Below are 20,619 nucleotides of genomic sequence, written 5' to 3' on the forward strand. Positions count from 1 at the left end.
ATCCAAGCGGTTGCTGTGGCATCTCTTCGGGAGGGGCATTTTCCCACCGAGCTTAAGGCAGCGGTGGTGAGACCCCTTCTGAAGAAACCGTCTCTGGATCCAGCTATTCTTAATAACTACCGTCCAGTCTCCAACCTTCCCTATGTGGGGAAGGTTGTTGAGAAAGTGGTGGCCCTCCAGCTTCAGCGTACCTTGGAGGAAGCAAACTATCTTGACCCCTTCCAGTCCGGCTTCCGACCAGGTTACAGCACAGAAACTGCTTTGGTCGCATTGACCGATGATCTCTGGAGAGCTAGGGATGGAGGCTTTGCGTCCATCCTGGTTCTCCTTGACCTCTCAGCGGCTTTCGATACCATCGACCATGGTATCCTTCTGCGACGACTGCGGGAGGTGGGAGTGGGCGGCACTGTTTTGCAGTGGTTCTCCTCCTACCTCTCGGACAGGTCGCAGTCGGTGTTGGTGGGTGGGCAAAGATCGTCCCCGAGGCCCCTAACATGTGGGGTGCCACAGGGGTCGGTCTTGTCCCCCCTCCTATTCAACATATACATGAAACCGCTGGGCGAGATCATTCGGAGGCACGGGATAAAGTATCACCAATATGCGGACGATACTCAACTGTATCTGTCCGCCCCGTGCCAACTCAATGAAGCGGTGGACGTGATGGAACAGGGTTTGGAAGCTGTTAAAGACTGGATGAGAGCAAACAAACTGGTGCTCAACCCAGACAAGACCGAGTGGCTGTTGTGTTTTCCTCCCAATAATTTGACCACCGTACCATCAATCAGGCTGGGGGGACAAAATTTATACCCCTCAGATAGGGTCCGCAACTTGGGAGTCCTCCTGGATCCACAGCTGAGTTTTGATCACCATCTATCGGCTGTGACCAGGGGGGCATTTGCCCAGGTTCGCCTGGTGCGCCAGTTGCGGCCCTACCTGAATCGGGAGGCTCTCACGACAGTCACTCGAGCCCTTGTGATCTCTAAGCTGGAATACTGCAACGTGCTCTACATGGGGCTGCCCTTGAAGAGCACCCGGAGACTTCAGCTAGTACAGAACGCGGCCGCGCGAGTGATTGTGGGCGCACCTCGGTTCGCCCACATAACACCTATCCTCCGCGAGCTGCGCTGGCTGCCTGTGGATCTCCGGGTGCAATTCAAGGTCTTACTTACCACCCATAAAGCGCTCCATGGTAGTGGATCTGACTATTTGAGAGACCGCCTTCTGCCAATAACCTCCCTGCGTCCCATCAGATCGCATAGAGCGGGCCTCCTCCGTATTCCATCCGCCAGTCAGTGCCGACTGGCGACTACCCGGAGGAGAGCCTTCTCAGTTGCTGCTCCGACGCTATGGAACAATCTCCCCGTGGAGATTCGTACCCTGACCACAGTCCAGGCCTTCCGTATAGCCCTCAAGATCTGGCTAGCCCGTCAGGCCTGGGGATAAACTCTTCCGCCCCTCCCGAATGCTGAGAGAATGTTGTGTTTTTAGTATTTTTCAGTTATTGCACATTTCTTTTTATGTTTTGTCTTCACTCCCCTTCCTTTATTATTGTAAGCCGCCCTGAGTCCCCTCAGGGAAAAGGGCGGCCTATAAATGCTATTAAAATCTATAAATCTATAAATCTATTGTTAGTAAAAGTACCTCTTTTCTTAATCCATGAAGTCGGGGGTTTTCTTTCTTAGGATTTGAATGGAGGCAGACCTGACAGGGTCTATTTATCAACCTCAAAAGAGGAGAGCAGGTACTCACATGGACACCTGGCAGACCTGAGGGAAGGCAATGCCTATGCACAGTTAAATCAGAGATCAACACATCACAGAAAAGAAACAGATGCCTGAGTTTGACTGGAGCTCAGGTGTTTAGATTGGTTTATATATTAAGCATGTTCCAGGACTCACCACTGCCCAGCAGTTCTGTCTGACTTCATTAACGCTGAAAAAAAGGAACTACGACTTACCTGGCATTCATTTCCACCACGTTATATCCAGCATGCTTTGCAATGACGTGAGCCAGAGTAGTCTTCCCCAAGCCAGGTGGTCCACAAAGGAGAGCAATCTACAAGCAGAAGAAAAGTGATTTAATCATTTTAAAGGGTCTCCGAAACTCATTGCTGCTTAGCGTGGTGTAAAAAAAATCAATAGTACGGAGGGGAAAGGATTGAATAAAGAAGCCTTTATAGCCCTCGATGCCCAGGGGCATTATTCATATAGACAGATGGCGCAAGACGCAGAAATGCATCTGCAACAGGTGTAAATGTTGATACCATGTACCCTAAACTATCAGCTATTAATTTTTAGGGGGCATCCACCAGCAGTACCAAGTCTCATTGGCATCCAAATATTAAGGGCCCTGCAGTCCCTTCTTTTCTTATCCAGGAAGGGGATGAAGCCGTTCCCAAAGATTTTCTGCCTGGCTTGGAGGCTAAGACAGATGCAAAATGGAAGTGGAAGAGCAGCAGTAAAATATGCCAATAAGACAAAATTAGATGTGCAAGCTTCCGTTTGATGTGTATCTGAAAAAAACCCACTGGATCTGGAATTCAGATCTAACTTTTGCTGTGAGTTCACTGCTCCTTGGCAACTTTCAGCTCGCAAGACAGGAATTCTGGTCAAGAACAGATAAGCTTAAAATGATCTGACTAACCTGAAGTACAAAGGTTATGCTTTCAACTGAGTCTTTGCCAGTGACCTGCTTCCTCACCTTGCATTTTGGTCGATTGTGCTGATCCAGTTCAGACTCCAACACCTCCTCTGTCACCTGTGCTTTGGTCTTCCACCTGGTTCCCTGGTCTTTGGAAGGCTTGAAAGGAAGGTGGGTCCCGGAGTGCAGTGGGGCCTTCCTGCAGGGTTTCTCCTTCCCAAACACCAGCACATCCCACAGCTTCAGCCATTTCAGGAGGCACCGATTTGTGTACTGAAGTCAAAGGTGATGAAGGTGAAATGGATGAAACTCCAGGGATACACAAATTACATCAAAACTCGGACCAAACTATTCAAACAGGTGAATGTGACAGACCTTGTTTTGGGTGGCTGCGAGTGGCCTGGAACCTTTTTACTCTTTCTACACTCAAAGGAATATTGGAAAAAAAACATGTGATTTGTCCATCTTTCTGTCAGCAGGACAGTTCTCCAAAAACAGATCAGAAAGATTTTAGCCTGTGAGGTAAAAGTAAGATACAACTAGGACATATATGCTGCCTGCAGTGTGCTTCTCAAGATAGAGATACACATGACACAGAAACAGCCTGAAAGTCTACACTTATGCACATGCACAAGACATTACTTGTTACCCAGGGGGAAAAAAAACAGCCTTCCAGTCATCACTGCTAGTGAAAATCCTGGAAGGAAACGATAGGCTAGGCCTATCTCATTTAAATTTGATGTCTGATTCAAAATTATCTGCTTTCACAACTAGAATATAACCTGGTTCACCTGTGACATTGCAATCACAGTGTTTTCTTTGTTCTGGGAACTCCTCAAAGGTCTGAAGAAACAATTTCCTACTGAAGCAAATTACACTGTCCATATAAATTTTTCTTCTGGTTCTGAATGTACATTGTCTGCATTAATGATTTCCACCCTGGGAAATTTCAGCTCCCAGAATTCTCAATAGTGGCCATGCCAGTTACACTCACATTCCTGGAAACTAAATGGGAGAATGTTGATCTAAACATTCAATAACTGCAAGAAATTTAAGTAGGAGGAAGAAAAATAGTGATGAGGAAACACCTCCTGTAATGAGCTTTATTGGAGCAGCTGCTTCTATTGCTTTATTTTACACTATTCCATTTTGCTTTTACTTTGCTCCAGTTTTTTAATCTTAATTTTTAAAATTTCTTACCACTTGCATGAATCTTCTGATATATACAGAAATCAGACTAAAGGACACAAATGCACTAAACATGTGGAGGAGGAATAAAAGGCAGGCTATCATTCTGCCTTTTCATCTGCCTGCTTCATCCAACCCCTTAAATAGCTGGAAGTCAAGCAATTCAGTCCAAGCAAGCAAGCAAGTTGGGTCTGTGAGTAATGGTGCTCCTCCCCTGGATACAGTGGTTCCTTGGTATTCAACTGCTTTGAAATTAATCAAATTTGGTATTCAATACATTTTGACGTGAAAATTTGGCTCCCAGTACTCTTTTGCTTGGTACTCAATGCACAAGATAGAACATGTCGCTATTGGCTGCTTCGTGACTCACTATGTTATTCCTTTTGGGAAACATTGTTTGGTACTCATCGTGCCTCCCAGAACCAATTAAGGATGAGTACCAAGGTACCACTGTACTTTAGAATGGGACCTGCAGGGAGATATTGAAAGCTAACAATTTAGAGATCTGTCCTCAATCTTTGTAAGAGGACATTCTCCTCCTCTCCCCAACCCGCCCCCCCCAGCAGCACCACAGCCCCGGCTATAAGAATACACTCACCTATATATTACGTGGAAGGCTACCTTACCTTACGGTTTCTATCATTGGGCACCCCAGAGACACTATATGCGATGCTGCTTCGCAACTGCTCTCCCAAATATATAACTGTAATCTCCATATTGTGGGAAGCAAACATACTCATTGCATCTACCCCTACACCACCTTTCACTCTGAGAAACTCAACTGAGAGCTTTCTACCTAGATCAAATTGAGGTCTGCTGGGATCATCTTACTTGATCATTTCATTATTTGTTATATCTCAATATTCTGTACTATTTTATGGACTTATGATATGGACTTTAGCCTAAACTAAATTAAACACATGAAACCTAAGCGAAATATGCAATTCAACAAAAATACTCGGCTTCTCTTGGAGTACATCCAGCTAGCCTTGTTGCATTGCAACATGTCTAGAGATGCAACATTGCCAGACATACACCCACCCACGTCTATCAGGCTAACCAGCATAGTCAATGGTGAGCAGTACAGAACTGCAGTCCCAAAAGATATGCAGAGCATCCAGCTACCTACTCTGACCTATAGGATGCCCAGAAGGAAACTCTTACATCATCACTGAGCAACTCCACGTAGCGTCTGGGAGTGAACTGGTCAACCCAGAGAGCGTGCTGGGCAGATGCTTCTGCTTCCGATCTGTCTCCGCTCTCTTCTTCCCCATTAGGCCCAGGGGCTTCATCTTGAATTTCATCAGCCCCCAGTCTGCAAGAAGAAGAATCTGGCTGGAAAGCAGTATCTGGGAAAAGTTCTATGTCAAATTGAGGGAACTCTGCTCCAGATTGGCTGTTAAAAGGGCTTTAAACCCATTTTTTCCCCCCATATCTCAAGTTTAATTTTTGTTTTTATCAAAAGCAACTTTGAAATTCTGGAATTTGATGGTATAAAATGCAGAAAAGAAAAAAAAATACTATCTCCAATCTGTATAACCTTTTCAAATTAAGGTATCTCATTTTGCATAATTGATCCTTATCTAATTAAGACGAATAACATAGCAGCTGATTGGACAATCTTGCAGACTCCTTTTGATTTCAGAGGTTTTAACTCAAAAGTATTCAAGCAGTTTCCAAGTCAAGGAAATCCTGTGAATCTGTGGTGCTAAAAATAAGGAAGAGTTATTAAGGACAGTTTTCTGATTTATGCACAGCCGTGGTTAAAGCAAGAAGCATACCTCTGAATGTTCCAGCACTGTCCAAGAAATCTCCCATAAAGCTAACAAAAAGACAACCAGGGAAACTTTCATCTAGAGGTAAATTTCAACATAATCTCATAAGGCTGAATTTCTTTCAAAGCGGGAACGACCGTTGACTTACCTGAACGGTCCTTCTATGTGTGCTGCGAGGGGAATCCAAGCATGGGTTAACTTTGTCCATTAGCCTAGAGACTTAGTTATGCAAATTGCTGGCCACGCCTCCTCTGACTGGACTGGTTCAGTTTTGCACAAAGGATCAGCTGGCTTGAAAGAAGCAAATAAGTCTAGAAGTCAAAGTAAGTCAGAATGTCATAGGAAAACATGGAAGTCCAGGTCCAGAACAGCCGAAGCCGAGGGTGGGTTTGGATTCCCCTTGCAGCGCACATAGAAGGACCGTTCAGGTAAGTCAACGGTCATTCTCCTGTGCGCTGCTTGGGGAATCCAAGCATGGGACATGCCAAAGCAATAAACTTCAGGGGCAGGAGCGAGGCTGGTCTGGTCCCGTAGCTGAAGAGGCATAAACGTCCACCTTGTAGTGACGGATAAAGGGTGACAGTGATGACAAGATCGCTGCCCTGCAGATGTCTTCCACCGAGGCCTGCGTTGCCCAGGCCGCCGTCGTGGCTGCACTCCTGGTAGAATGGGGAGTGATACGACTGGGAACTGGTCGGGACTGGCAGTCATAGACTAGGGCAATATACGCCTTCAACCAGCAGACGATGTATGCGACGATGCCTTGTGGCCCATGGTGGCAGGTTGGAAGGACACGAACAGGGCCTCCGTCCTTCTGAACGACACAGTGCATTTCACATAGCGATGAAGTGAACGACGAACGCCAAGATGATGCCAACATCGTTCTCAGGGTGAGATGGCCGTGGACAGAAATCTGGGGATGTCAGCCTCTGTTTTGCTGCTTGCTTTTCGGCTGCCATTGAAACGGGGAGGGAGGGCATGGTATTTGGGTGAGGGAAATAATCTGTGCAGGAGGACTGTTAATTGGGGGTTGTTCTTACCATCCATTTGCGCATGTGGAAGGAGGGGAGTTTCCCGCTGAGGCCAACTGTCCAGCATTCCAACCTGATGATGATTTTTGAAGACGTCTCCCACCTGACAGTTGGGTGATATATGATTGGACTATGGACCGGGGTACCAAGGGGAGGGGGATGAATCATGTATTGATATCTATTGCTTTCACGCTCTTTTACTCAGATCCAGCTTTGCTTTGGTTCTCATCGTTTATAATCAGTAAAAGTACACTTAATTCTGAAACATGGAGTTGAGTGGTTTCTTTCTTGGTTATTAAGTGAAGGAGCCATGACAGGGAGAGTGATTTCTCGGGACCTGTAGAACCACGAGTTGACTTTCGGAATAAAGGTCGGGTCCAAACGTAATACGACCTTGTTCGGATGGAAGATGCAGAGGTTGTCTCGGACGGATAGCGCCGCCAACTCGGACACATGTGGGGCCGATGTAATGGCTACCAAAAAGACAGTCTTAAGAGTCAGTAACCTGGGGGAGATGGTCCAAATAGGCTCGAATGGAGCCGCCATAAGGGCATTTAGAACTAGGGAGAGATCCCAGGTGGGATAGCGATGAACAATAGGCAGGCTAAGGTTCGCCGCTCCCTTCAGGAAGGTCCGCACCCCTGGGTATTGAGCTATGGGTTGGCCTTGCCCACCACCAATTACGGTAGACAGAGCCGCAATTTGATGGCGGAAGGTGTTAGGTGTTAGTCTTTTGTCCATGCCCATCTGTAGGAAGTCCAATACCTGTGGTATGGTCGCCCCGGTTGGGTCCTCACCCGTTGTCTGACACTGTCTGAAACGGGGAGGGGGGCATGGTATTTGGGTGTGGGAAATATTCTGTGCAGGAGTGACTGTAGAAAAGGAGTTGTTCTCACCATCTACTGCGCATGTGGCAGGGAGAGGAATTTCCCGCCAAGGCCAACTGTCCGGCATGCCAACCTGATGATGATTTTTGAAGATGTCTCCCACATGACACCTGTGGAGTAATTGGATTGGACTATGGGCTGGGGTTACCAAGGGGAGGGGAATGGGTCACATATTGATATCTATGATTGCACGCGCTTTTGCCTCAGATCCTGCTTAGCTACTATCTACTTATAACCAGTAGAAGTACTCTTGATTCTGCAAAATGGGGTTGAGTGGTTTCTTTCTTGGTTACTGAGTGAAGCAGCCCTGACAGACACTATCTGCAGAATGCTCGCCAGGTAGTCTCGTAAATGTGCAATTTACCCACATTGTTGACGGGCGGCGAGCCGCCTGGATCGTGGAGATGGCTTTATCAGAGAAATGCTGCTGACTCAGGATCGCCCGCTCACGTGCCACACAGCTAACTGTAACAGCTGTGGATTTGGGTGGATGAGGGCTCCTTGCGAGAGGGGTATCCGGTCGTCCGGAATTCTCCACGGGCGAGAGACGGACAGATGGACAAGGTCTGCATACCAGGGGCGTCGTGGCCACATCGGTGCGACGAGCAGCACTTCCGCCTGCTCTGTCAGAATCTTCTGGATGACCAGCGGCACAATTGGCAGAGGCGGGAAGGCATAAAGGAGGCCCACTGGCCAAGGGCTTCGGAGAGCGTCGGTGCCTTCCGCTCCTGGTACCTGGAACCAATGTAATAATGTGGCAGGTGTGTGTTGTCGGGTTGGATGAACAGGTCTACCTGCGGGTGGCCGAAGCGGCGGGACAGTTCTAGGAACAGGGCTTGGTGCAAGCGCCACTCCGCTTGATCCACCATGGTCCTGCTCAGCCAGTCTGCTTGGACGTTCGCAGTGCCCGATATGTGTTCCGCTCGGACTGACAAAAGATGGTTCTCCACCCAATGGTGTAGGTGTTCTGCTTCCATCATCAGGGCTTTGGACCTCGTGCCCCCTTGGCGGTTGACATGTGCCTTGGAGGCCACATTGTCGATGAGTATCAGTACATGGTTGGAGATGACCATGTCTTGAAACTCGCGAAGGGCTAGGTGGATGGCCTGTAGCTTCAGCCAATTGATGCTGTTGTTCTGCTCCTGGACAGTCCAACGACCCTGCGCCACTCGATTCAGGATGTGGGTCCCCCATTTGAATTGGCTCGCATCCGTTGTAACCACAATCCGCTCCGGTCCCTTGAAAAGGCATCACTTGAGGATGCGGGACGACAGCCACCAATGGAGCGATAGGGACACCTTGGTCGGTAAGCGAGCCCTGGTCAGAGAGTGACTGGTGTGAATGGGAGTAGATACCACTGCAGTGGTTGTGCGTGGAACTGTGCCCAAGATACAACATCTATGCAAGATATCATCTTCCCTAGAAGTTGGGACACTACCGCAAGGGAAGGTGACCTCTGCTTGAGCACTTGACTCATCGGGAATTGTAGGCTCTGCTGTCTCTCCGTCGAGAGAGAGAGACCACACAAGTCTCCAAGTTGATGATTGTCCCGAGATGTAGCAGGGACGTGGTTGGGTGCAGGTGGCTCTTTGGAAAGTTCAGCACAAATAAATGATCCTGTAGGGCGTCGATCGTCAGTTGTAAGTCACGATAAGCCTGGTTCTGGGAAGACGATAAGATTAAGAAGTCATTGAGATAACAATTGACTCTTATGGGAACCGACCTCAGCGAGACTGCGACCACCGCTAGCAGTTTGGTGAAGGTCCGCGGGGCTGATGATAGGTCGAATGGTAAGGCACGATACTGGAAATGATGCCCCGTGAAGTGGAAGCGCAGAAACCTTTGATGGGCCAGATGTATTGGAATGTGCAAGTAGGCCTCCTTGATGTCGATGGAGATCGCCTTGGCGAATGCTCGCCAGAATACTCTTGAGTGATTGCATTTTGAATTTTTGGTATTTGAGGTAGAAATTGAGCCGTTTCAAGTCTAGGATGGCCCGCCATCCTCCCGAGGCCTTGGGAACTAGGAAGAGTATGGAGTAGAAACCTAGACTCTTCTGTCCCCTTGGCACCTGTTCTATTGCTCTGATGGAAATGAGATGCTGGATTTTCGTGTCCATCAGGCGCCGCTTTACCTGGCACCTGGGTACCGGATATTTGATGAAACATCTCAGGGGAATGGCCAGGAACTCCAGAGTGAGGCCCAGCCTCAGTCTGAAGAGCCCATGAGGTTGTGGCTTCCCATTGGCGAATGAAAGTAGTTAAGCACCCGCCAATAGGGCCAACCTGTAGCGAGTCACCGGTACCTCCGAAAGGACCAGTTGTTGGCCATGAGGGGGCCACCAGGCCTGGGCCTGTTGTTGGTGCTAGTTCCTACCTCTGTCCCTAGTATTGGACCTGTCCTGAAACCTTTCCTCGGAGTGGGAAAAAGATCTATTAGATAGGGGGGGTGTAGGAGAGGGATGAGTACCCCGACTCCCCAAAACTAAAGGGCTGCCTTAATGGATATGGTTGTTGCCTCCGATCCGTGCACCTAGCGGTCAAAGGCAGCACCTTTCGCTTGTCCCTCGCTTCAATCAGTATAGGATCCAGCGCTGCACCAAATAGAGAACCGCCCTTGAAGGGGGTGGAGGCAAGGCGCCATTTGGATTGTATGTCCGCCTGCCAATGGCATAGCCATAACAGGCGATGAGAAGCTATGTTGGATGCCACAGCTCAGGTCACGAACTTGGCTGCACTGAGCGTGGCATCCGAGGAGAATTCCAAAGCCGCCACCAGTTTGGCCACATCCTGATGAAGGCACAGGTCCTCTGGACCTAACCTCTCCTGTAGCTGCCTGAACCAAACTAAGGAAGTTCTATTGAAGAATGAGGCCGCCGTAGTGGCACGCAATGCCCAGGCAGCCACCTGGTGAGTTTTGCGAATAACGAGCTCCGCCTTGCGGTCCTCTGCCTTCAATTCCTCCGAAATCTCAGATGGAATAAGGGCAGGGGAAGCCAAGGCCACTATCAGTGGATCAACAGTGGGAAACTGTAAAATGGCATACAATTCTGGGGTGGAAGCATAAAGCTTTCTATTCCATTGCTGGGGGGGGGTGGTGAAACTGCGGTAGGCTGGGCCCACTGTTTCTGGATTACGTCCAGAAACAACTTGGCCTCCTGTTCTTGTACCTGTTTAGCGAACAAGTGCTCCGTGGGATCAAGGCCCACGTCGGTGCTGGCCTGGATGGTTGCTCCCCCCAAATTGGAGGTGGCCTTGGCTTTGTAAAGAAGAGATTTGAATAGGGATGGTTTGAAGAGGCCCGAGAAGGGAACATTATCCTGAACCAGCTCTTCATCATCTGATAATTCCAAATCCAAAATCTCACCTTCCTCCCCTAAAACAGACCCTTCGCTGTAGATGGAAAGGGGGGGGGGGGCATCCTGAGAGGTGGCTAAATCCCTGGCAGAATCCACATTTCTAGGACGTTGACTCCTACGCTGTAACTCTGCATCCATTCCCCTAGATATGGCAGTGGCAATCATGTCCCTGAGCCCAGGGGAGAGATCAAACTCTGGGATATCCCCCGGTCTGCTGCCAGCAACTGTGGGAGTAAAGATGGCTGAGGCCCCTGAATGGGAGGGGGCTGGATCTGAGCTGGGCCCCCGAGAATCAGACGAGCCCTGAAGGCCTGAGCCAGGCCCTGCAGTTGTAAGATCCTGAAAGAGGGGAAGGTCTGGGGACCTACCTCCAGCTAGGCCGGAGGTAGAAGGCCCTTCAGGCAGTAGGGTGGGAGGGGGCCTGGGAGATGAGGATCCCTAGGCCCATTCTTGGACTTACTGGTGCGCTTAGCGGCCCTAATAGAAGCTGCTGAAATGGCCCGGGGTCTGACGCTGGCAGCCTTGATGGAAGCACTGCCCACTCTAGATGAGGCCCCAGTGGCATCGGAGGACAACTGAGGAGACGTGGAAGCCCCAGCGCTACCCCCGGTAATAGAACGATCTGCCATGTAAGCTAAGTTGAAAGGGCTCAAGCTCACATTCACTGAATGCCAAATGTCCAGTCAGAGGAGGCGTGGGCAGCAATTACCATAACTCAGTCTCTAGGCTAATGGACAAAGTTAACCCATGCTTGGGTTCCCCAAGCAGCGCGCAGGGGAAACATCTATTTCCCACAGCAAGGAAAAAAAGTAGTTATGATTAAATTGTGTTATTTAAAATAAAGAACATATCTAATTTTGTTTCCATTTGGAAACCCCTTCTGGATATTTTTTTAGACTAGAATATTCTTTATTGATTAAATATGATTGGACACACAAGAAATTTGATTCGGCGCATAAGCTCTCCTACAAGCAGCAAAGTAATAAATCATAAGATACAACCAACTAATGATAGTCCTAAGATACTAATAGGAGTAGGTAATAGGAAAGATGAGAAGGATAATAGTAATACAATCCTACTACATGATTAGGTATCCTTAGACATAAAACAGCACTGAATTACCGTATTTTTCAGAGTATAAGACGCATCCAGGTTTTGAAGAGGCAGTTTTTTAAAAAAAGTAAGTAGGTAGATAGAGGGATAGAGAGGGAAAGAAAGAGAGAAATACAGTAGATAGGTAGGGGGAGAGAGAGAGAGAGAGTAGGTAGGTAGGTAGATGTTTCCAGGTGTATTTATCCATGTGGTGGTGAAGGAAATCAATGACAACCTGTAGCACCTAACTTTGTTTCTGCTGGCATAGCACTTGACCAATGTAATTCTAATCAATCCCTCTAACGAAACAGCTTTCTGAAAGGAAAAAAAAGGTTTTGCACTCTGCAACCCTCCGTGAAAATGGGCCCATTTTTAAAAAAAGTCATGAATAGCCTTGGGGGGGAGGCTTGCAGATTGCTCCTGGGGGAGTGGGGCTAAAAATGAGCAAAAAACGCCCTTTTTTCACGAAAATGGGCCATTATTTTGTCAAAAAAATTGCAGTTTTATGGAAGCTTATAGAGTGCTCCTGGGGGCTGGGGGGGACAGAATTGAGCAAAAAATGGTCTGTTTTTCACTCATTTCTGCCCTCCCCAGCCCCCAGGAGCTCTCTGAAAGCTTCCAAGGCTATGCACGGCCATTTTGGGGAAGGGGCGGGGCTTCAGGAGGCAAAAAATGCTGTATTCTGTGTATAAGATGCACCCAAATTTCAGCCTTTTTAGAGAAAAAAAGGTTCGTCTTATACTCCGAAAAATATGGTACGTGTTCAGCAGGGATGGTACAAGGGAAAAAACTGTCCCTGTGTTGTTGTTTTGACATGCAAGGCTCTATAGCGGTGTCCTGAGCAATGTTCCCTCTAATTTTTTTTCACTGTGTGCAGAAAAGTAGTGTTTGAGCGGCACATTTTCATGCCCGAGCACCTGATTTTTTTAAGCCATAATTGCCATCAGAGCAGATGTTGGGGAGGGGCGGCAAGGAGGAAAAGGTCCCCTCCCTCTCCCTCAGACCCCCAGGAAGGAAGGGAGAGAAGGGAGGGGGAGGGAAAGGAAAGGAAATGGGAAAGAAGAAAAGGAAAGGAGAAGAAAGGAAAAAGTGAAATTAGTTAATTACATAGTGAAATTAACGCCAACAGTAGCATCTCGGTCTAGTTGTATTTATCTTTAAGAAACAAAAAAAAAAAAAAAATCAAGCAGGGTGATAAGATTGCAGAACGGCTTTCAGAAGTGACTGTCTTATCTGAGCAATACGAAGACGTGTTCTTGAGCTTTACTTCAGGAAATCAGAAGAAAGAATAATCACTGTGTAGTGAGCAGACTAACCTGATTAGTTCACTTCCAAAAACTACAGGAAAAACATGACATTATAGAAAAACACAAAAAAGTTCTGGTTTTTTGGCAGCAATCTGCTGTGCAAGTCACTCAGTAGTGATTCATTAGCACTTCCTCAGTTATCGTGCATTAAAAAAAAGCTAGCAAAAAGCCCTAACATTAGCTGACTTCGGCTAGCAATATCAAAAGGGCTCTGAAAATATATCTACAGAGATGAGGATTCTGCTTCCATCATTAAAGAGAGCTGTCAATTTGCAATTATCAAAACAAGATACCATTTATTTGGCCTCTGCACCAATCCATCCTCAAACTTTTGCTCCATATTCATGAGAAGTAGAAATCACAGGATGAAAGGTATGGGACTTGAGTTTTTTATCCCACCTTTATTACCTCATAGGTAACTCAAGAAAGTGAACATTCATAATACTTGGGTATGGAGAAAGAAAAGGAAATGGAAAAGAAAGGAAGGAAAAAGTAAAGGAAAGGAGAAAGGAAAGCAAAAGGGAAAGGAAAAGCAAAGGAAGATAGAAGGACAGAAAAGGAAAAGGAAAGAGTGGAATGGATTGGTACTGCTCAAAAACCAAGTCTCAAGATCCCGTGAACCACTTTGGCTCAGGCAGTCCAATTCCACGGTGCTTCCCTCTCTCTGCAAAGCAAAGGGATCGCAGAAAGGCTGCAAGCCCAGAACGGGGCGTCAGACGACACAATGCCTGAGAAACCCCGAATGTGCGGAGAAACACAGGCTACCACCAGCGAATTGCGTTTTCCCAGGAACTGACAAAGCCCCAGAGGACCAATGGGAATTCTCCCTTCTGCAACTTTGACTATATTATGGTGCTCTCTAGAAGTGACAGGAGTTGAGAGCCCAAAATAGCTGGAAGGCATCAGGTCATGAAACCCAAGTGTCTGCGATACAGACCAAGGATCTCACTTGGCAAAGGGATTCCCTGGGCTATCAGAAGAGAAGCTATGAAGCTTACCTGTTCAAAACTTCCATCAGCTGCTCTGAAGACTCAAGGATCTGTTTCTGGCGCTGAAATACAGAGGATAAAAAACTACATGCTGGCTTTGTGAAAAGTGAAAACTCAACCACTTATAAAATAAGAAATCGAGAGACTTATCCTCCATGGTTAAAATGCCACATCTTCATTATAGAACAGAATTGGTTATCCAGTAGGGATCTCATCTGGATAATATAGGAATAATAGTTTTCAAATATCCTATTGCTGAATTTGTATGCAACAAAAGCTCTCTGTGTGTTCCTTTGGCCATCACATTTGGAGACTTCTTGTATGAAGCCATATAACTTTGGTGTAAAATCTGATTGTGAGATTGTGGTTAACAAAGACAATTTGAATTGTGGCTCCGGGCTTGTTCCAAGTGCTCCCAGTTCAGATGTAATAGAAAAATCATATTTAATGAAAACTTGGAAGTCTTCAACCTGAGGGTGCCAAGAAACGGAATGAATTGTATGAGAAAAGCTAACACAGTCAATGCAAAGAGGATTGAGAGCAAAAACAAGTTTGTCCGACATTTGGATTCTGACCGGAGGACAACTGGCACAAAGTTCTTTAGAAGAGTTTTTTTAAAAAACAAAAAAACAAAACAAAACGGTACTTCCCAGAACCTTAGGATTCCATTAGAAGGATGGGTTTTTGTGGGATCTTAAGGGCGAAATGGATGCACCAAGGCATGTGCAGCAATTTTTTCTAAGGAAAAGCAATCCTGTCACATTCATTGAATATACGTTTGTTTCGTAAAACACTGTTCTCCAAAATAATTGGGAAATACAAATTGTAACTTTTGTACATTTGAAATATTAATTTTGCAAGTGCAATAGCTTTACTTTATGCTTATACTAGTGACATTTTCTGGGATAGTAATTGGGGAGTCAATTTTACAAAATTCAAATAACTTTTATATAAATTTGCATATATAAATCAGATTTATTGTCAATAAGTGAATTCTGAGGATTGATCATGTGATACAATTTTCAGATACATATAATTTTGGGTAATCAATTTGGCTAACCAAGAGCCAATTAAATTACATTTTTATCCTTAGCAAGTCTTATTAAAAAGGAGAATTTCTCATCATCCTTGGGTGTTTAGCCACGAACATTAACATACCAACTAGAATCCTCTGGACCCCCCCCTTCATTTTAAAGTCTCTCCAATCAGAATAGAAGCTGGAGGGTTAGGAACGCAATCTGTTAGGAATATAATCTAATGGTTGGGTTGGCAATAAATCATATAGCAATGCTGTACCTGTTTCTTTAAATCATACTGTAAAATGTGATTGGTTTTCTTCAATCGGCCATAAGAGGGAGCCAGAATGACTCTGTTCGTTAGATGCTGGGCTGATCTGATCTGAGTGTGTTTGGAAGCTGACTGTTAGAAAGTGCCGTGAGCTATTGTAAGTTTTGCAACTGCTAGCAAACTTTGAGTACCGAACTGATTATATGTTGCTGGACTATGTTATTTGGATTATCCCTTAACTGAAAGACGTTGATGACTGACTGTCTTAACTGTGTATGACTTGGACTGTTTGATGGACTCTGATACCTCTATTTCCACGAAAGTAAAAGCCTACTTAAACTGCAGTGTCTCTGTATGCTGGTTTGTGTGTTCTCCAACACAACGCTCACAACGCTTCTCTGAACATATTCGCTCTCCCAATGGGGAGCTTACCTAATACAATCCATTCTCTATTCCACTGATTGTCTATCTGCATCAGATATAAATGGCAACTACATAGATATTAAGAGAATCCATAACATTCACTTGCAGTAAAGCTGTTGTTGACATGCAGGATTAATAGCAATAGGATTAATAGTCACCTGACAGGGAACATTTTATTGCCAGTTTTCTAACACTGGACTTTACCTCATGGTTATAGGATTTTTTGCTTGAAAAACAGATTCCACAATCTGAAAAAGCTTGAAAATATCTGCTCTACAGCAGTGCTTCTTAACCTCAGTGAAGTAAAAAATGGGGGCCAAAGTCCCCTTTGTGCACATTGCACATTGATTTTTAAAAAATACTTTCTTCTATTTTTATTGATAGGAATAAGAACTAAGAATGTATGTATGTATGTATGTATGTATGTATATTTATTTTAAAATGAGAAATGTTTTGTATATTTAATTGTTAATTTTCTGCACAAATTTATGCACAAATTGAAGATAAAGTAATATTTTATAATGTATTTAAGGATTTGTGTGTGTGTGTGTGTGTGTGTGTGTGTGTATTTCATGTAAGTAGACTTATATGAAAATTGATGCCTGAGGGGAGATTGGATCAGAGCGGTCTGTCCACAAAATGATAGAACCTCTATGAAAGACATTGAGAATGCAAGACAAACTACTGAAAATATTTTTTTGGGTATGATGGACAATCTAGAGCCAAGATGGCAAACCTATGGCATGTGTAGCCATTTGTCAGGGCACGTGAGGCATTGCCCTGCCAGCTGGCCAGTGCACGCTCAGGGGCCTTCAGGAGGCTTCCTTGAAAGCTCTGGAGGGCAAAAATCGGTCCTACGGACAAACCGGAAGTCCGGGTTTGTTCGTAGGGCCGGTTTTTGCTCCCCCCCCCCCCGGAACCTTCAGGGAAGCCTCCTGAAGGTCCCTGAAGGTCCCAGAGGTCGAAAATCAGCCCTATGGGGAACCAGAAGTCACTTTCAGTTTGCTGTCAGGGCTGGTTTTTGTCCTCTGGAGCCTTCAGGGAAGCCTCCTGAAGGTCCCCGAAGGCTCCAGAGGTCGTAAATCGGCCCTACAGGGAACCCGGAAGTTTGGGAATGATGACTTCCAGTTTGTCGATAGGGCCAAATTTTGACCTCCGGAGCCTTCAGGAGCCTTCTCAGCCTTACAAGTAAACCTTCAGATGTTGATGCAAAAGCCAGATGAACCAGGCTGGGGGGGAAACATAGGCAGGATTTTGTTTTGAGAAGGGGAGGGCAGTAGAGAAGAAATGTACCTCTTCCATTACTTTTTCTTTCAGGTAGGCAAATGGGACACCCAGCAGGTGAAGTGGTCTCTGTCGCTTCCAACTAACAGAGCTGGCAAACTGTAAAACCAGACAAAGAATTCCAATGAATAAAACAACCCTAGCAGGATATAACCCACCTCCCACCGGTCCCCCCACATTCCAGGCAAGCGGAAAAAGACCACAGTGAGTTTGCACAAACTTCTTCAATTCGTACCTCCATTGCCATCCCATCCTCCCTCACAACCATGAAGACTCGTGTGCCATTAGTAGAGGTCACGTTGATGTAGTCTTGCAGGATGGGTGGACGTTTGAGGATCTTTCCAGATTCCTTCTTTCCTGGAGGCGTAACATGCAGCAGGATAATGTCACTTATTTCCCCCTGATCTGCGACGTCAGGTCTTGGATTTCTACACAATTATAGAGTAGGAAAGGAAGAACAGCTCTTAGCAAACGTTTGAAAAGGCAGCCCAGGGAAAAGTCAGTTTTCCTCAAACTAGTGGCCTCCAGACTACAACTCATCTGATTTGTCATGAGAAGCAATGTAGTTTCAACTATCTGGCAACCACATGCCTTGAGCCAAAGGGAACATGCATGTTTTTGTAACCACATCACACAACTTTATTTATAACTCCTCTTCCTTCATTAATGTGCTCCCAGACCCTTCTCTTGGCGCCCACTAACCTCCCTCAGTCTTGGGCTACCAAACCTGGACTGCAAGGTGGCGGATAATCATTAGATGGCAATCATTATGGCTTTCTGTACATGCCCCCTGCCATTGAATAGTCAACAGTAGTTCAGTTTAGTAGCCTATCAAGAGCTCAAATCCTATGTCAAAAAATTATTTTGATAGGAAAAGGCCATCTATTTACACTATTTTTTATTGTCTGGGATGCATTTGAATTTTACAAATCTCCCACTGGAATGATGGAAAACTCCTACGAAGGCATCTAGTATCATTCAAACCACCATGTTTTGTTAGTCTTGATGAGCTAACCTTTCATCCAGGTATGCAGAAAGGTCATTTGGAGAGAGAGTTGGTGCTGAACTATCCTGTGGTGAGTCTTCAGAGACAATTCTGTTGAGCTGCCCAAAGTCCAGCCTTTTCACAGCTTCAAGTCGCCGTCGCTTTGGTTTTGATGCTGTTAGAATGCCAGGAAGCAAAGAAGGAACAGCTGTTTTACTTGTAAATGGGTCTTCTTCAATCTGGCACTCTCCAGCAGGGTGGGACTTCAGCCTCTATAATTCCAGTCAGCCAGTTCATAAATCAAATGGATTTTCCAAATTTTGTCACTTTTTAGGGATAAAATAGTCTTAAGTCTCTGCAAGTCTTAAAAATTTGAATATTTTGGCCTTGTCCATGTTTGGAGGATCATCACCCCACTGGCCATGCCCCTGCAGCCCCCACCAAAGAAAAGCTATCCATTCCTGGTTTAGACAGGGGTTTCTGTCTCCTGCCAGATAATCTGAACCTCTTCTGGGAATCTTTATTTTTTATTTATTTGTTGAATTTATTTGCTGCCCATTTCACTTTGGGGCTACTGTAGGTGACTCACAATAAAAACAGAAAAATAAAAAGTGTAAATATAACAGTAGCAAATTCTAATGGAATAGAATAAACAATGAAAAAAAAGAGAAAACAGCAATATGACAATAAAAGGTCAGGTAGGGAAGTGGGAATGAGAGGGAGGTGGGAATTGCTATCAATCAAATGCCCCTCCCCCCAGAGTCCCCATTTTCCTCCAAAGATAAGTTCCAACGATTCCCAAGGTCATTTTACTGGGACTTTGGCTGTGACTTTTTCAGTAGCTGTACCAGATTCCTGGAGCTCCCTTTTGATAATACCCTGTCTCTTCCTTTATTGGCAGCTTCCCTAAAATTGGAAAGACCCTTTATTTTCAGAATGTTTGGAATGCTTGGGGAATTGAAGTCCTTGAGGGATAACATTTTGGGGCACTAATTTCAAAGTTGAAAAGTTTTCTTTGCTTTGCAGCATGCCAACCTCCTCTTTAAAGAGCCCAAAGAAGTATCGGGGGGGGGGGGGGGGTTGTTGCTGAAAGATGCCATCTCACCTTTTGCCCCAAGATAAAAGAGCACAAGCACTCTATGTCAAAGCTACAGCCCTTATAAAGTCAAATTGTATTTAATTCCTTAATAAAACTCGAAATGCAACAGCCATCCTTTTGCACATCAGCAGATAAAACCATTTTTATTGTATAATAGACTTTAAAACTCACTGTGAGCTGTGCTAAACTTTTGGATCAGACGATCCTCTACCATTTCTGTGATTGTTGGGGGGTGTTTGGGTCCCTCACATTTTGGTTTACCTTCACCCAGCATCTTCTTGGGCGGGTCTTGGTCTGGGCCATTTTTTTCCAGAGAAAAATGGAGATCCTTGACCAAATCCCCAGCAGAGAGCGCCTCTTCAAATGTTCGCTTTTGGCTGTGGAATTTGGATACCTTATTGCATCTCACTTGTAGGGTTGGACCTGCAAGGAAGAGGACAGCAATCAAACAATTCGCAGATCGAAAACAAATCCCGGCTGGGCTGAGTAAACCTATTCCTAATCATCCCCCATGCTACAGTGATGGATTACATGGGCCAAATCCAACCTCCGGACGATTTCAGCCCAAGGAAGACGAGAAGTTTGCCTGCAGGATGCTCCCTTCAAGGGATCCAGACTCTCCAGTGAGAGGGGCGAAAGGCCCTCTAGAACCGGGTCAAAGAGAGAGGATTCCCGAAGAGGCACCTTCCCATTCAGCGCTGTCCAGTCACGGTCGGATCCGAGACAGATCCGATTTCCCTGCCGGTCTCCCCGTGGGGCGCTACCCCTGCAACGGAGCTCCCCTCTCCCCCTGGCTGCCTTTCAGCCTTCTCTTCCCGAGAGCCGGCTCTCCTTCGCAGGGGGAGAACTGAGGACGGGTCCCTTATGTCTTGCGGGAGAACGGAGGCCGTTCGAGGTTTGGCTCTAAGCAGCGGCATTTCGGGAGCCTTTAAGGATTCCTTCGGGCGGCCGAGGGCGCTTCCTTTGCAGCCCACCAAAGGCTTAGAAGGTGAAGCAGTCCGTCTCCTGCTGGGGAAGCTGCAGCCCTCCAGCCGCTCTCCCTTCTTGGGGGCGCGCCTCATTTTGCCCCAGAAGAGGCCACGTCGGCGTATTCCCCCCGCGTCTCCCCACCTTCTAGCTCCGCTAGGACCTCCAGCTCGTCGGCGAACTGCGCCTCGAACTCGTCTTCGATGCCGTACAACTCCCGCCCGTCGTCCTCCATCGCTCGCTCCTCCCGCTCCGCTCGGTGGCGGAAAAGAGTGGCGCCAGGCGGGACAGCCTTCTTCCGGCCGGAG

The 20,619-nt window shown here is 46.3% G+C and overlaps 1 protein-coding gene across 3 annotated transcripts in view; it reads right to left on the minus strand.

Annotated features, from left to right (window-relative positions):
* Positions 1–20,619, minus strand: part of CHTF18 (chromosome transmission fidelity factor 18) — a 43,995-nt gene extending 23,376 nt beyond the window's left edge. Inside the window, exons 1-9 of one of the 3 annotated variants that reach the window (XM_032230217.1) lie at positions 20,456–20,619; positions 19,607–19,768; positions 18,277–18,421; positions 17,497–17,689; positions 17,271–17,360; positions 14,277–14,329; positions 4,993–5,143; positions 2,701–2,913; positions 1,958–2,055 (exon numbers count right to left, since the gene is read on the minus strand). In XM_032230217.1, coding sequence (XP_032086108.1) covers positions 1,958–2,055; positions 2,701–2,913; positions 4,993–5,143; positions 14,277–14,329; positions 17,271–17,360; positions 17,497–17,689; positions 18,277–18,421; positions 19,607–19,768; positions 20,456–20,546 — 1,196 coding nt within the window. In that variant the 5' untranslated portion in view covers positions 20,547–20,619. Of the gene's footprint in view, positions 1–1,957; positions 2,056–2,700; positions 2,914–4,992; positions 5,144–14,276; positions 14,330–17,270; positions 17,361–17,496; positions 17,690–18,276; positions 18,422–19,516; positions 19,769–20,455 lie in introns of all 3 variants that reach the window. The other 2 variants (XM_032230216.1, XM_032230215.1) reach the window with 2 other exon arrangements.

The sequence above is a fragment of the Thamnophis elegans genome, chromosome 14 (genome assembly GCF_009769535.1).
Source record: "Thamnophis elegans isolate rThaEle1 chromosome 14, rThaEle1.pri, whole genome shotgun sequence".
Taxonomy (NCBI): domain Eukaryota; kingdom Metazoa; phylum Chordata; class Lepidosauria; order Squamata; family Colubridae; genus Thamnophis; species Thamnophis elegans.